General features: G+C 34.0%; 1 protein-coding gene across 2 annotated transcripts in view; it reads right to left on the bottom strand.

The window, feature by feature from the left end:
* LOC145675686 (lachesin-like) overlaps nt 1-16,071 on the bottom strand; it is a 1,025,328-nt gene that overhangs the window by 192,963 nt on the left and 816,294 nt on the right. For both annotated transcript variants that reach the window (XM_081746292.1, XM_081746281.1), the window contains exon 4: nt 2,998-3,183. In XM_081746292.1, the coding sequence (XP_081602418.1) occupies nt 2,998-3,183 (186 nt within the window). The remainder of the gene's footprint in view (nt 1-2,997; nt 3,184-16,071) is intronic.

Here is a 16,071-nt window from a genome sequence, read left to right as displayed (position 1 = left end):
TGATCGAACCAAGACTTGTAAAACGATTTTAAAACGGAAGATTTACTTTGTTATCTGATTAACCCAATTTTACTAGTCTAATCTGTATAGGTTTGACATCTCTAAACATTGCAAATAAACCCATCAATATCCCATTAATTAAGCAACAATAATTCATCTGTCATATCATTCATTGTGATCAGATAGTACTCAAGTTACCTTATTAGGGAGGGCGTTCAATAACTTCTAAACTAGCCTTATAAGTAATGATGAATTTTTTGAAATATTCAGATTGCTACATAACTTCCCATGATTTCAATGCGCTTAGCATGTTGATTAGTAAGACGTCGAATATTAGAAAAAAGAAAAGAGAGAGAGAGATTTTGTCACAGCCATCAAAACAGTCTTGAACAGCGTAACTTGTCGTCGTCGCTGTTAACATGAATTATGCAGGTGTTTGTTTCTTTAATTTTTGAACCAAGGAAAAGTCAGCTGGGGCAAGGTTTTACGGAGAAGGAGCTGAAATATGAACTGTTGAATTGCAATTTTGGAAGCAGCAACTCACTATGTATCTTAAACAGCACTGGATGTCAACGTTCTGAGTCTTACTAAAACCGAGCGATAAATGGCAAGATCTATTATTGCTCTTACGTTAAGGAAAGATGGTACAATTGTTTCACCGAGTTCCATGACTCCACGATTGATGTGCAATGCAGAGCCATTTAAACCTTGTGCTAGTATTACTTCCAATAATACACCTGGCTCACACCACTTTGAGTTATAATCTCATCTCGACAGTAATGATGATAGGTGTAAGAAAAGAAAAGACTTTTGGCAGATTGATCTGGAAAAAAGTAAGGAGAATTCTGAACTTGGGTTAAAATTAATGTCTGAAGTCTTGTAAAAGCTTAACTATTTAAACTCGATTGTCATGGCAGCTCCGACAGTACATCGGGTAAGACCCGTACACACTTTTCCGTTCCAGTAGGTCGTGTGTTGGACTGTTACCATCTTGATATTTTTTATATTGTAAGCTTCTGCAATATACAGGGAACGGCTAAATAAATAATAGTAGAGCTACCTGGAGTAATAGAAGTTGAAAGGAGGAAAAAGGGTTGAGTTGATTTTGAGTTTAACGTCCCTTTCAGCAGCGAGACTATATGAGACGGGACCTACTGATTAACGTGGAATCCGAACCACATGAGCTCCGCCGGGAATCGAACGAAGGAGCTCAGGAGGAAGAAGGGACATTATGTTTTATTAAGAAATAGATTCAAGTAAAACACTGAAATATAGACTCAGAACAGTTATCTGTAAGATAAACTATCATATCAATGTGTTAATTTCGTATCTGTATTAGTATTAATTTTTTATAAAGAAGAATTTAAAACATAATGTTCTCCGTTACTACTTTATCTAAATTAACGCGTTACTGTCCTTTTATTTATTTTTTTCCAAGCGCAAACTGTAATAGCATTTGTGTCATTGAAACAACTAGAGAAGTATTTAAAATAGGTGCATAGCATTACAAACGTGTCAAAAATAATCTTACTAAGAAAACAACGATTCAGGTTGTCTATCGTTAAAAGGACGTAAAAATAATGTACTTTCTCGGAATTTGTATCTGTTTCTATTAGAAAGTGTATCTTGTTTACCTCGTACATAGTCACGAAAGTTTTGTCTCATATCTTTGGCAATCTTAGGAGTAGGGGTAAAAATGGATCTGAAAAGGTAGGTAGCGCCATGACGTCAAGCCGTCCCCCCTGCGTATCTTTGCCCATTGTAAGGTTTTTAAGAACCTGGGGGACGTCGTACATATTTTTTGTAGGTAGGGGGACGGCGTCTCCCCGCGTTCCCCCGCACTTTTACCCCTGCTTAGGAGAAGATTACATTTCCAAAATCAGGAAAATGATAAATAAATACATTTTAGAACGCTTACTGAAAGCTGGAGTCACTAATGCAGATTAGCTGACCAAAAAGTGAGAAAAAATGAAAAGAAAAAAGAGAGAGTCATGACAAATAAACGAGTGTGCACTTTAATATTACTTCAATGCAGTAGAGCTTATTTCAAATATTTACAGATGGTATGATGTTTAGCGTTTAATTTTCTGTCCTATGCTGTACCGTCCATACCATCCCAGTGCGACAACTGGGTTAACAGAAGTGCGTTTGGTAGAAGAGTTTGAGAGTGGTGTCTCCAAATAATGCTATTTAATAAATACGCATCTAGAAAAGATACGTGAGTGCTTAGCACATAAAAATTTAGATAAACAACATCCCTCAGTTGTGGTACAGCAAGGAATATTTGGATGGCTTGTATTTAAGTCAATTATCAACAGCACGATTATATAGGGCGAAGGTTACATCTTATAGTGAGATCGGAACCAATATAGTATATACAATGCTCTGTTACTAGTAACCAAATCCAGAAAATCGTTTACCGAAGCCACAAAATCAGACCATTAGACTAACGAAGAGGGCTTAGGATTATTTTACGTAAGATGGAATTACTAAAGAAACAGTAATAAATTGAATTCAGCATAATATTACATTTTGTAAAAATAAATTTGAGTTTTGTCATTTAAATGCAATTAAAATCATAACTTCTGTACTAGATAGAACTGTACTTCATTTTACATGATAAAGAAATAATCATTAGGGTCCTAACTTTATTTAAGCTTGTCAGAGGGGTTTAGTTGGTGATGCTACTACCTCCAAAATTACTTATACAAAATATTTTTTCGTTATACAATAGCATTGCATAATGTGTCATCATTATTTCAAAATGGAATAGAGAAAAATATCGCATAAGGTAACTAATACAATATCTTCAGTAGGAAACAATCTATTAAAATTTTATTTAGTTAATATTATTGCAAAGTAAAATTACGTAAAGAGTATTACTATAGCATTTCTAAACACCTTCTTCCCATCAGAATATTAGGAAACTGATAACGGTACAAAAACACACAAAAATTATTTTACACTTTGTGTTATAATATAAAAGAAAATATTTACCTGACTTTTCATGGGGTCTGTGTTAACTTGACACATATATTGGCCCCTATCCTCCCTCCGCACACTCCTAATATTAAGAGTCCACGTATTAAAGTCGTTGTGAGTCACCGACAGACGAGCATTGTTTGTAATCACGTGTTCATGAATTGCCAGAATGGCCTTTGTATCTGCTTTTATCCACGCCACCTGGAAAGACAGTATCAATGCAGCAAAAGATAAGTTATTAGTAATCTTATGCCGTTTTCCATGATGCAACGATCTTAACCACTAATCATAGTAAACTCAACCTTAGTAGTATTGTATAATTATAATAGTGCTATAATAAATTACTCCACAAAACTACAATAACATTAAGAAGATAAGTACAGACTATATGATGAATAGGTACATGATATAAAACGTTTTTGACGGTGAAGACCATTACAGTTCAAAGAAGGAAATGCTTCATGCTTTCAATTTTATTAATGTTATTATAACAATTAAATGCTAAATAAACTGGCAAAACTAGATTCGTACAACTGTTACTTTTGCTGTGAATGATTAAATTTTACATTTAACTTCTTGGAATAAGTTCAAACATCAACTAATAAAATTAATTAAAGTAATAAAATAGGTTATTTATTGTTATTATTATCAATCAATAACTCTCAACAAGAACTCTGAAAATGAACTTCTTGGTAGTTTCGAACTTTAGGTAAAAGCATGTCTTATCCTTTAAAGAAACACTGGATAACATTATCATGATCACTCAATAAACATTTAACTTTTCTTCTCTTTTCTGTTTTTTGTTTATTAATTATATCTCTCTTCTTTGCTAGTAAAGGCCTAGACCGTCAGAAACGTTATACTAGAACTATTATTTACTTAACATATTAACTATGGGTCTACATCTATCTACTGCTAAGGAATTTTACACTGAAAATGCATAGTATATGTAATGATCAAAATACAGGAAGGATGGAAGGTATTGTTCGTCCTTTTCTTCCTTTCTAAATACCTCATTGGAAAAAATAATGTAGAATCAAATGTTCCCATAACGGAGAAGAACGGAGATAATCCTTGCATTTATCCTTCATACGGCACACTTTGCAGTATCTTAATAATAGCAATCCCGTAGGTTTAGTTATTAGCGTAGTTGCATTCGATTCTGGGATAGAACCTCGGTGGAAGAGCATTGGACACATTACTGAAGAGTTGGTGAAAAGCGAAGCTAATCTTAAACAAATAAGTAGCATTTTAATAGAACATGGCTTGGAATATGAGGTAACATTTTAATTCATTTTCTGATGCAGCATATGTCATCGTACTTGAGCATTACTCTTCCTAAATTCAGAATAAAGTTAAGTTCCGCGCCTAGTTCAGAACCCTCACAGTCATACTTCTACACTCAGAAAATGTCAAAATGCCCAAACAAACGGTCATACCCCCAACATTTTTCGAATGTGGGGTTTTTGGCTGTGGGGATTATGATCTGCTCCTTAAGTCACCAGCACATTGTTACTTATTCAATGCGTTTCTGTTGCACTATTATTTATTTATTATCAAGCCCGAGTAGTTTCCGTGTTTAATTCCAATACACTTTGTGTCGATGGCAGCCTTGAAGCATTTCTAAAAGTGGTCTCGAAATTTCCTTCAGATAAGCCAGAGCTTCTTTCCAAAAAAATTCAAACGAATAATATATAAATGAGGAGCTATTTTCAAAACTTATGTTTTCAAACTTTCAAAACAGGAATAATAAGTACCTTTTCAGGATTTATTGTTATATCCAGTCAATAACTGAATACCAACTCTTCAGTAAGTATTTTTGAATTTTCAGTGTGTGAATGAAAGAAACTCATTTTGATTCCACAACAGACTTAAACATGAGCATTTTCTTAAGGATTGTTAAAAAAATATTACTTTCAACATGTGAATCAGGGATATAGTTTCAAGAATGGTTGTTGAATTACTAGTAAAAGAATGAAGGATGCCCTTCAGGATGCATTGCTGAACATCTGGAATCGTATCATTAGCAGATGCCTGGGAGCATTTGCAGAAATTGTCTTTGAGGTTGGAACATACTAATCAGGGATGACATTTCTTTTTCTTTTTGTATTCTTTCCTTCTTTCCTTTTTTAAATAAACCTTTAACAGTTATCTGTCTTCGATTGTTCAGAGAGACTATCAACTTCGAAATTACAGTATATAAGTTTTTTTTAAAAAAAAGTTATGTATTTCTGTGGTAGACAAAGTGATGTTATATGATCTTGAATAAATCTTTAATGAAAATAATGCGCAATGAAAAAATGAAATGAAATCTTTAAGTTTAACGTCCCACGATTATGCCGGTTAGGCTAAAGCAGACGGTGATAATGAGAAATAAATGAAATGAAGAAAGTGGGAGAACCCCGAGAAAACCCACGAGCACGGTGTTTGTCCAGCACAAAGTCCACACGACTCGAGCTGGGATCGAACCAGGGACCCCAAGCACCGGAGGTAAACGCTCTACCACTTTTTTTTTTAAAAAAAACCTCCTGACTTATTTTCTACTGCAACCACTTTTCAGGACTACTAGGCACGACAGGGACACGAACACAGAAACATCGAGGACAGTTAAAATTCCACCCTTGCTACTACAGAGGGACTCGAACCCCCAATGGGCTTCACCTCACGATCATCAGCCTAACGCCTTAGACCGCTCGGCTACACCCACCGGCTACCTCTGAGCCACCGCGCCTCCCTAATGTGCAATGAATTGAGACAAATTTCAGGTAAGTTTTTGTACAAAAATGCTTTATAATATACAGTATAAATTAATAAATTTCCAAAGCATAAATCATATTTTTAAAATATATCTTATTTATGAATGTCTACGTATGAATAATACATCTTACAGGATGAAGAATATTTAAGGGACCCGAGACGTTTCAAAGACGCCTTTCAAGGACAATGAAGAATTAATGAAACCTTGTTTCAACACCGTAGAACCAGTGCTTTGTTTCATACAAAGATACTGTATATGAAGTGCATGTTACATTGCTATAACTAGCTGTCTCACCCAAATCTTGGGCCTGCTGTACACTATAGGTTAAAATCATGTTCAATGCAGGTGCTTATTGTTTGCATTTCACAAATAATAATAATAATAATAATAATAATAATAATAATAATAATAATAATAATAATAATAATAATAATTATTATTATTATTATTATTATTATTATTATTATTATTATTATTATTATTATTATTATTATTATTATTATTATTATTATTATTATTATTACTTATCCATCAACCAACACGTGGTTTTACAAATATTAGTGTTCCAATCTATAATATGATTAGGCCCTTAAATAATTGAATTGGGGGCCGCCGTGGTTCAGTGGTAGAGTGTCTATCTCTGGCATGTGAGGTCCCTTATTCGATCAAAACTTGTGCCGAGTAGGCTTTGTGGTGGGCAAACATCGTGTGAATGGAGAGTTTCTCGGTGTTCACCATTTCATTCATTATCATCTGCGTCTTTCTTACGTACGTGATGTGGATGTCGTACGTGAGTTTGGCGCCGGAGACCTACGTGTCCCACGTAGTTCGGATTCCAAGTTAAGCTGTAGGTCCACACCTCATATAGCTTTGCTGATGAAGGGGAAGCTAAACTCAAATGAAAATTCAAAAGTTTCCCTTAGCCTTGGTGCATAATCATGGAACGCGAAACAAAACTATAGGAGTAATTAAATTGAAATAAAACAGATTTTAAGTTGCAATTCAATCATCACTATATTACTAAATCGGCAAATTGCATCCATGTTAGCGATATCTCTTTTCGTCAGGGGCAAGCAAGCGATACAGCAAGTTGAAACATATATTAGCACCACTGTTTATTATTAGACTTCCAAAACTATGTCATATATAAAGGTCTGAATTCTTATAGGACGCTTTGCCCATTCGTCCGTCCATCAGTCAATTGGTATCAGAAATAAAACGGTAGAGTATATCAAGAAGTGTCTTTTCTTTCGGAATCGATCCGGCGTCCTAAGAATTGGTTCCATCTCTTCCGATAACCCTCTATTCAAACCTAAAGTGGCTTAAATTAGACATTTTTTGTTTCAGCGTTTTTCTCCATAGAACGATTACGATAACAAATAGCACTGTTCAACAACGAAAATTTAAATTGAACAAAACCAGCTAATTCTTATTGATTTTGTGGTGCTGATCACGAATTTGAAAGTTATTTTCGAATATTAGCTCTACTTTTCGTTTTACAGGCATGTCTAATAATAACGCTTTAAAAATAAATATATTCGCTTCGTTTGGGGTAAAATGTTACACTGATCCGGCAACACTGGAGAAACTATATGAATGCTTGGTTTCATTGTGTTCCTTATTTCAGTAGTGTTCTGCTATTGTTAGAAAAGAAAGGTTTAGTGCAGTTATCAGCGTTTTGGGTGTGACGTTTGTGTAGTGCAGGACATAAAAATAGAACTACAAGTACGCAAAAATACTAGTATTTTGAATGTATATTTTTAAATAGTTGTCGGAACTATTTCAAGTGACATTTTGAGGATTTAAATAAACAAAAATGCCGCGAAATTGTGTAAACAGTGCGGATAGCTTCTGCTACGTGTGTGGGGAAGTGACATTTTCCTCACAAAAGCAGACTATAACACCACTAATAAGGAAAGCCTATCAATATTACTTTGGTTGTAAAATTGGAGACCAAGATAAATCTCTTGGGCACCCCACATTGTGTGTAACACTTGTGCCAGCAATCTAAGAAATTGGATTAATGGGAAGGGACGCTCAATGCCTTTTGCAGTGCCCATGATTTGGAGGGAACCAAGCGACCACATCAGAGACTGTTATATTTGTATGGTTCCTTCCGTCAAGAAGGGAATTTCCACGAAGAAGAAGCGGGCCTTGATCTATCCTAACATTCCTTCTGCAATGCGCCCTGTTCCACATGGGGAAGGACTACCTGTTCCTGACCCACCTAAAGAATACGATCTTTTTTCTGATGATGATCAAGAAGTTGAAGCTCCTGAATCAATTACTTCGAAGGACCCTACGTTTGTTGTAGAAGAACCTCCATGTGAACCACATAGACTTACTCAAGAGGAACTAAGTGATCTAATCAGAGACTTGGACCTCTCGAAAAGCAAAGCAGAAATTTTAGCGTCACGCTTAAAGCAATGAAATTTATTGCAGGAAAAAGTAAATATTTCAGTGTATCGGAATAGGGAGAAGATGTTCACTTCATTTTTTACTATGGAAGACACACTTGTGGCATGTACAGATATAATGGTCTCATGAGGGCACTTAAAATTAATTACGAACCTACGGAGTAGAGGCTCTTTATAGATTCGTCCAAGGTGAGTTTAAAGGCAGTGCTTTTACATATTGGAAATGAACTTCCTTCAATTCCTGTAGGTTACGCAGTTCATATGAAGGAATCTTATGAAAACTTGAAACGTTTACTTCAAGCCATTAAATATTACGATTTTCAGTGGCTCATTTGTGGTGACCTTAAAGTAATAGCACTGTTGCTAGGTATGCAGTTAGGGTATACAAAGTGTTGTTGCTTTATATGTGAATGGGACAGTAGAGATCGTGGATCTCATTACCGGTACCGCAAAAGTGATTGGAGTACCAGAGAAACTCTTCAGCCGGGAGTGAAAAATGTGCAGCATGAACCACTGGTAGATCGTAACCGAATTTTGCTTCCCCCTCTACATATTAAATTAAATCTTATGAAAAGTTTTGTTAAGAGCATGAACCAAGAGGATGAAACCTATAAGTATCTAAGAGGACAATTCCCTCGATTAAGTGATGCCAAAGTTAAAGAGGGTGTTTTCATAGGGCCACAGATTAGGCAACTATTCAAAGATCACAAGTTCGACGAAATTCTCCAAGGTGAGGAGAAAGCTGCGTGGAAAAGCTTGAAGAGTGTTTGTTCACAGTTCTTGGGAAGACACAGAGCAACTAATTACAAACAACTGGTAGCAAAGTTGTTATTTTGCTACGAAAATCTTGGTTGCAATATGTCTCTGAAACTCCACTTTCTTCATTCACATCTAGACTTCTTTCCCGAAGATTGTGGAGCAGTAAGTGACGAACATGGTGAGCGTTTCCATCAAGATACTGCAGCCATGGAGAAGAGATATGAGGGAAAGTGGAGTTCTAACATATTGGCCGACTACAGTTGGACTATTGCAAGGGATGCTTCAGATGTAACCTACAAAAAGCAAGCCAAGCGAAAACGCTCAAAATAAAATAAACATAATCCTGTACAAGGGATCATTTGAAACTTTTGTCTACATTGCAGTGTAGTTCTTGCACAAAAAGGTATTTGTACATATTTTTCATGTTTTGATGTTAATACTGATTTTTATTACGGAATTGTTAATGTTTAACTTGACTACAGTTACTTTATTTTCTGTATCGCTGTGAAATTGGTATTCGCGCAATTTTGAAAAAGGAAGTACAAGGGTATAGAAAGCTTTGGTTAGGGTACTTCTTAACTCCCCAGCTTATCACATCACAGTAAAATAGATAAAAAAGTGAAATGTAGGTTTTTATAAGGATTTTGCTTAAATGTTCTATAAATATTAATACATTTGTATATATACAGCTACTGTTGTACAAGGGCGTTTTTTTCACAACCTGAGCTAAGAAAATTCTTCTATCATCATTTCCTTTCATATTATGCTTAAATGAATGTAAAAATCGAAATTTCAAAGAATTTACATACTTTCGATCAAAATTTATTGAACAGTGCAGACGTGTTTCTTTTTCTTTTTTCTTTCTTTTTTCTTTCTTTTTTTCTTTTTCTTCTTTTTTTTGAAATGATTCAGCTTCTTAAACCATATAATATGGCTATCCACACTACCCTACCGAAACCGAAAGGTATTCAAATTTAGTATTACTTCCAGTTTCAATATTGATTTATGTAGCACAAAAACGACAAAAGATATTAAGACGCAGTTTTTGCAGTCGAATCAGCAATCCAAGAATAGGTTCCATCTCTTCCGTTAACCCTTTATTCAAACCGAAAGTGATTCAAATTTTTCATTTCCCAGTTTCAACATTTATTGACATACAAAAGAAACAGTAATATACAACTACAAATGGTTTCCTTTAACCGATTCAGCGTCTTAAGTGTATATCCTCGCAGCCCTAAATCCTCTATCGAAACCTGAAAGGTTGAATTTTCCAGTGTTTTCGTTTTCAGTACTATCATCCAAAGAGCAAAAGCTGTAAAAATATCGAGAAGCTGTTATTAGCAATTACGGTAATTCAGCGTCTCAAGAATAGGTTCTGTCTTTTCCTTTAACTGTATTGAACTTCAACACAAAGAACTAACTTTTCTGTGAGGTGTGTACACGTAGTTTATAAAATCACCACTATATGTCTGGTTTGGGCACAAAACCTCGCAGCCCAAAATTTCTCCTGGCCAAAATCTCGTTGCCCAAATCCTCGCGTTCCAAAATCTCGCCTCGCCAAAATCTCACGTGACCAAGACCTCGCAGACCAAAATCTCCCCTTACCAAAAACGTCACCTCGCCTAAGCCTCGCCGTCCAAATTATTGTGGGACAGAATCTTGCCTGATCAGAGCCTCACATGATATAATGTCACCTAGGAAAGAATCATGTCGGCACAAAAGCTTGTCACAAGGATTTCTTGAGCGTAGAGTATTTTATATATTGCTATATCTATGTACCTAAAAAGTAACACTAATTACATTACAAGAGAAATAAGCATAATCATAAAAAGTTGTTCTTCATTATATTTATTTATTTATTAGACCTGTAATTGCTATTTAAAGATATTTATTATGTTTTATGTCAAATAATTTAGAAATGCAATTGTGCATAACTCGGGAACTCAAAGCCTGCACTACATAATATTTCACAAGCTAATAAAGAGATCAACGACTATCATTATGCCAAATTTGATTCCGATCGGATGAGTTCGGTGTATGCTATAACCATGTCAAAGAGTGCGTCCAGTTTAGCTCCAAATTCATCTCCTCATGAATTTGCTCGAACGTGATTGAAATCGATAGCTTCTGATGCGTAGAACACAACTGTGAAAGAACCAGAGTGGTCAGATACACCGTTCCTGAGATATCGCGTTCCAAAAGTGTGGGATGCCACGAGAAGGCGCCAGCATCGAGGTTGAGATGGACGTGGCACTTTAGTTTATGAAACTCAATTACAAGCATCCTCATAATCGGAAGTACTTTCAATGCAAAGAGGAACGTTGAACTATCGATGACCGGGCACAACAAACTAATAGTTGTGGCCGTAAGAGGAGTACCAAATAATGGTGGCCGTGTGTGAACAACATCCTGCTGTACGTACTCCAGAATCGCAACAACGAGCTTGATCGAATAAGTTTAATATGATACGGAGTTATATCTGTGACCGCTATAACGCGATAGCTTTACACTTTATACAAATACCCTCGAGTTGTTAAGAGGCGATCTCGCAGTTGCGCATCGATATTGGGGCCATCTTGTGGCATCCCACACTTTGGAACGCTATAACGCAGGAACGGTGCATCTGACTACTCTGGTTCCTACAGAGTCGTGTTCTATGTATCGACGTCATCGCTTACACTCAAGTTCGAACAAATTAATGAGGAGATGAATCTGGGGCTAAAGACTAATGCTTTGTTGGCCGCACTCTTTGCTCTATATCGGATGATTTACATACAAATGTTTTTAAAAATGACGCAAACTTTACCACCTGTACTCAAAAACGGTAAGCCTTTGCATCACATACATCACAATATTTCACACGATTTTAAAGAGAGTAAAGTTCTACCGCCATGCCAAATTTGGCAACGATCATATAGGTTTGATGTATGTGTTTTTGCTTTCGAAAATATAGCTCAAAATTTCACTGTCTACAACTCAGAAACCTAAGATTGCATAACGTAATATATTATACTCTTATATAGCACGGCATGCATTCCACCATAACAACTTTGATTCTGATTGGATGAATTCGAATGAACGGCATATAGTGTCCTTAATTTCTCAGAAAAGAATCAAACGAAGAATGAAAATAGATTCGATAGATACGGTTTATCTTCATTTGGGCTTATTATACATTGTATATTGTAATGTTCAACGTGGTGTTGTATATAAACACGTGGGTGAGTGTAATGCTCCTCCCACAAATCAAACAATAACATCAAAGCAACAGTGCCACCGACACCCAGAAACCCCTAAAAATTTAATAAACAACAAATAAATACCAGTTTTCTGGTGTCCCTCCTACTATTTGCCACAAAACATTAAAAATAACCTATCCCAAAGTCTTTATCTGCTACAAAACTACACCTATCCTATCTTCTAATTTAACCTACTACAAAACTCTATCTAAAAATCCTAACCTCAACCACTTAACCTACTACAAAACTCTATTAACCACCTCGCCATCCCTATACTTACCACAAAACATTAAATCCCTAACTTCACTTTACTTAACCTACTACAAAACTCGACCTGGGTATAAAAATCCCATCTACAACCTTACGGTCAAAAACTACCTATAACTAACCTTACAAACTTAAAAAAATGGTTTATATAATATTTTATAAAATACTTTTTATAATAAAAATCAACTCCAAACGCTATTTCTATTAACACGATACCTATAACCTATATAAAACAAAATTTTACAATATGCATTCTTATTGAACTCCTCAATTTTTTGTACGCTTCTAGTGTCTAAAGTAAATCTAGTGTCTAAAGTTACTTAAGCCTTTCTCATGTTTCTCCATATTATTATTATTATTATTATTATTATTATTATTATTATTATTATTATTATTATTATTAATAATAATAATAATAATAATAATAATAATAATAATAATATTATTATTATTGAGCCCAGAAATTCATTGAGTAAATTGTTATAACAAAATTGTCCCATGAGGTTTCGGCCAGGTGAGATTTTGCCCGGCGAGGTTTTGGCCACGCGAAGTTTTGGGCAGCAAGGTTATGATCACGCAACGTTTCGGACAGCAAGATATTTGGCCCACTAAATTTTGGCTCGCGAGATTTTGAGCGCCGAGATTTCAGCCACGAGATTTTGTCAATATACCATCGTGCCCCTTAGTTTGTTGTTAAAGCTGTGGTGTTATTTTGAATTTGAAAATATAATGCATTTCGTGTTTGATGTTATTATTGATTTGAGAATTAATTCATTTCTCTTCTTGCGTTATTAATGATTTGAAGACGTAATTCTTTTCTTGTATGACATTATTATTGATTTTAAGACGTGATCCATTTCTTGTATAATTTTATTTAATGATTTCAGAATGTAATTTATTTCATTTCTTTATTATTGATTTCAAAATGTAATGCATTTCTTGTGTAACGATATTTATTGATTCGAAACCATATTTAATTAATTGCATAACGTTATTGTTGATTTGAAGAAATAATTCATTTTTGTATGACGTTATTACTGGTTTGAAACGTAATTCTTTACTTGCATGTCCTTATTATTAATTGTAAGATATAATTCATTTCATCGGCCGTGGGAAAACTTTGACATTAAAACTTTCTGTAAAAAGCATTACTTAAGAACTAAAGCTTAACAACACAATATTTTCAAAATGGTTCTGTGACTGTCGGAATATTTATAAAATTGAAAGTCAAAAGTGGGAAGAGCCAATAAACACATGAAAAATGAATATTTTTTTTAAGTAATTAAAGCTAAGAATTGAAATAATAAAGAAATAAAAATTAACTATTTGTTTTTCTTTAAATACGACTTTATTTCTTTTTGTAAAACTCCAGGATTAGAAAGAGTGCATAAGAGTTTCAATTATTAGTAGAAATTTCACTTCAAAATATGATTTTTGTTTCAGATGTATAAGTCAATAAGGATATTTTGATACGGAACTGATCCCATATTCATTTCCTCAATTTAATTCAGACGATGTCTTAGTGGTCCATTTCCCTGCTTCAACTTTCTATTTTTTTTTTTTTTTTTTTTTTACTTGAACATCATATAGACCAAAAAGCTTACGGGTGAAATTGCTACCAGGGCAGAAGTTTCAGGTAAAGTCTTTCTTCTTGGGGAAGAAAAGTGAATAGGGTAACGTGGGGAAAATCAGGACACTTTAAATGAAAATTGCTGCGTAAAACTGTAGATGGTTCTTTTGAAGGAACGGAAGGGAGATAGTATCATCCACATAACAAAAGTTCAGCCTTAAAAAAGAGACCAAAAGTTTGGTGGTGAATCTTTGTACTTGAACTGTTGTATGTAGGGTGGGTTTCTGTGAGACGAGTTGTGTTTGCGTGGATATAAAAGTAAACTCTCCTTATTCGGTGTGAAATGCAAACCACCTTTAGCATTTATAAGAGGATATAAAACAATATTGATAGAATGGCAATTTCTACATTTTCAAAAGTACTAGATCAAATGCACCTAGTTAGATTATGTTTTGATCTATTATTTCTTGTAGAATAATGATAACATTTGATTAATCAAAGGTGGAAATTTTATATTTCATATTCACATTTTCATTCGAAAGAAATGTTATTTTAAAATATTATTATTTATAAAAAAGATATGTGGCAATGTAAAAGCTGAGGCGTAATTCTGCTGAAACAGATTGTTTATAGCTATATTTGTCTTCCCTTCGAAATAAAATCTTTTAGTTTAACGTCCCACGATTACGTCCTTTAAGCTAATGGAGACGGATGATTAAGGCAAATGAATGATAATTGAAAAATTGATGAAATAAGAATATGAGAAGAAACTGGAGTACACCGATGAAACCCACGAACACGATGTTGTCCACCACATACACATATATTTATGTGCTTTACCTGCAAAAAATGTTAAATATCAGATAGTATGCTTTCCTAGTAGTAACATATACACTCCTAACAGTTACGAAGATTCTACTTTAATGTGTTGCCACATTTGGTTATCTTAATCCAACTTTCACCAATGGTTGTGTATCTATTCTAAAATTTGAAACATTGGATAAATGTCTTCACAGTGAAATCAGAATTTCATTATATAGGTATTTAGAATTCTATAATATCGACCTTTCTGATTACTTCAAAAGTACATAGTTCAAATTGCAATGTAGACATACGGTATTAGATGTATAACAACATAAATACATAAACATTGTATTGAAAGCAACAAATTATTAGAATCTTCTGCCTGTATAATAACAGAATTGAACGAAGATTAATATAGCACATGGAATATACAAGGTGTTAATGAACAATACCAACAAATTGTAAGAGGTGATTCTGTAGGAATCTCATTTTTTTATTTTTCTTGAAATATTTATTGTTTTTATAGTAGCATATTTTTGTTGCTAATTTCATATATTAATTATAATTGTTTTATTTTTCCAAGTTCTTGTTTACGTCATTTAGTTAGTTAGTCATATCCTTATTTAACTAGTTTATGAGTAGGCATAGTGATAGTAATAACAAAGTAGGTTATCCATCGAAATTCATATATTTAGGGAAATTCTTCTAAATTCTTTGATTTTATATTATTTTAGAATTATCGTATTCAAAATATTCGATTTTATTAATTGTCATAAAAATATTCAAAACTCTTCACTCAGAAACTTGGATGGCTATTAAAAACAGTTAGATTATATTCATAATCTTGTATATATGTTTACATTCCCGTATTTTTTTACGTAACGTTACCATAGAAATAGGCGTGCAAACGCCAGATTTGATGAACGTCTGGCTTTGAGACTAGGTACATCGTTGGTGTTTTAAAATGGATGACAGTCATACCAAATTTCTGAGCCTGTACATATTTTGTAATTTGCTGTTGTTAGCAGAAGTAAGGTACATGATATACCTGAAGTGTAATTAGTAAAGTCAAAAAGGAAAAATGGAATTAACATTGTAAAATAAAATCTACTAAATAGATCTACTCAGAAAAAAATATCAAGCCCAAAATTATCTCTAAATTCTTATGAGTAGATAAATTAGCTTTCTGATCAGTAAATTTAGAACAGTACCATTAGTTGAAATATCATTTTCGTTGAAAGATTTTCAAAATTAAAGTAAAACTAGACATAACAT

Source organism: Thermobia domestica, chromosome 2 (assembly GCF_964235325.1).
Source record: "Thermobia domestica chromosome 2, izTheDome1.hap1.1, whole genome shotgun sequence".
NCBI classification, from domain to species: domain Eukaryota; kingdom Metazoa; phylum Arthropoda; class Insecta; order Zygentoma; family Lepismatidae; genus Thermobia; species Thermobia domestica.
The sequence above is the reverse complement of the archived record's forward strand: the minus strand, read 5'-3'. Positions and strand labels throughout refer to the sequence as shown.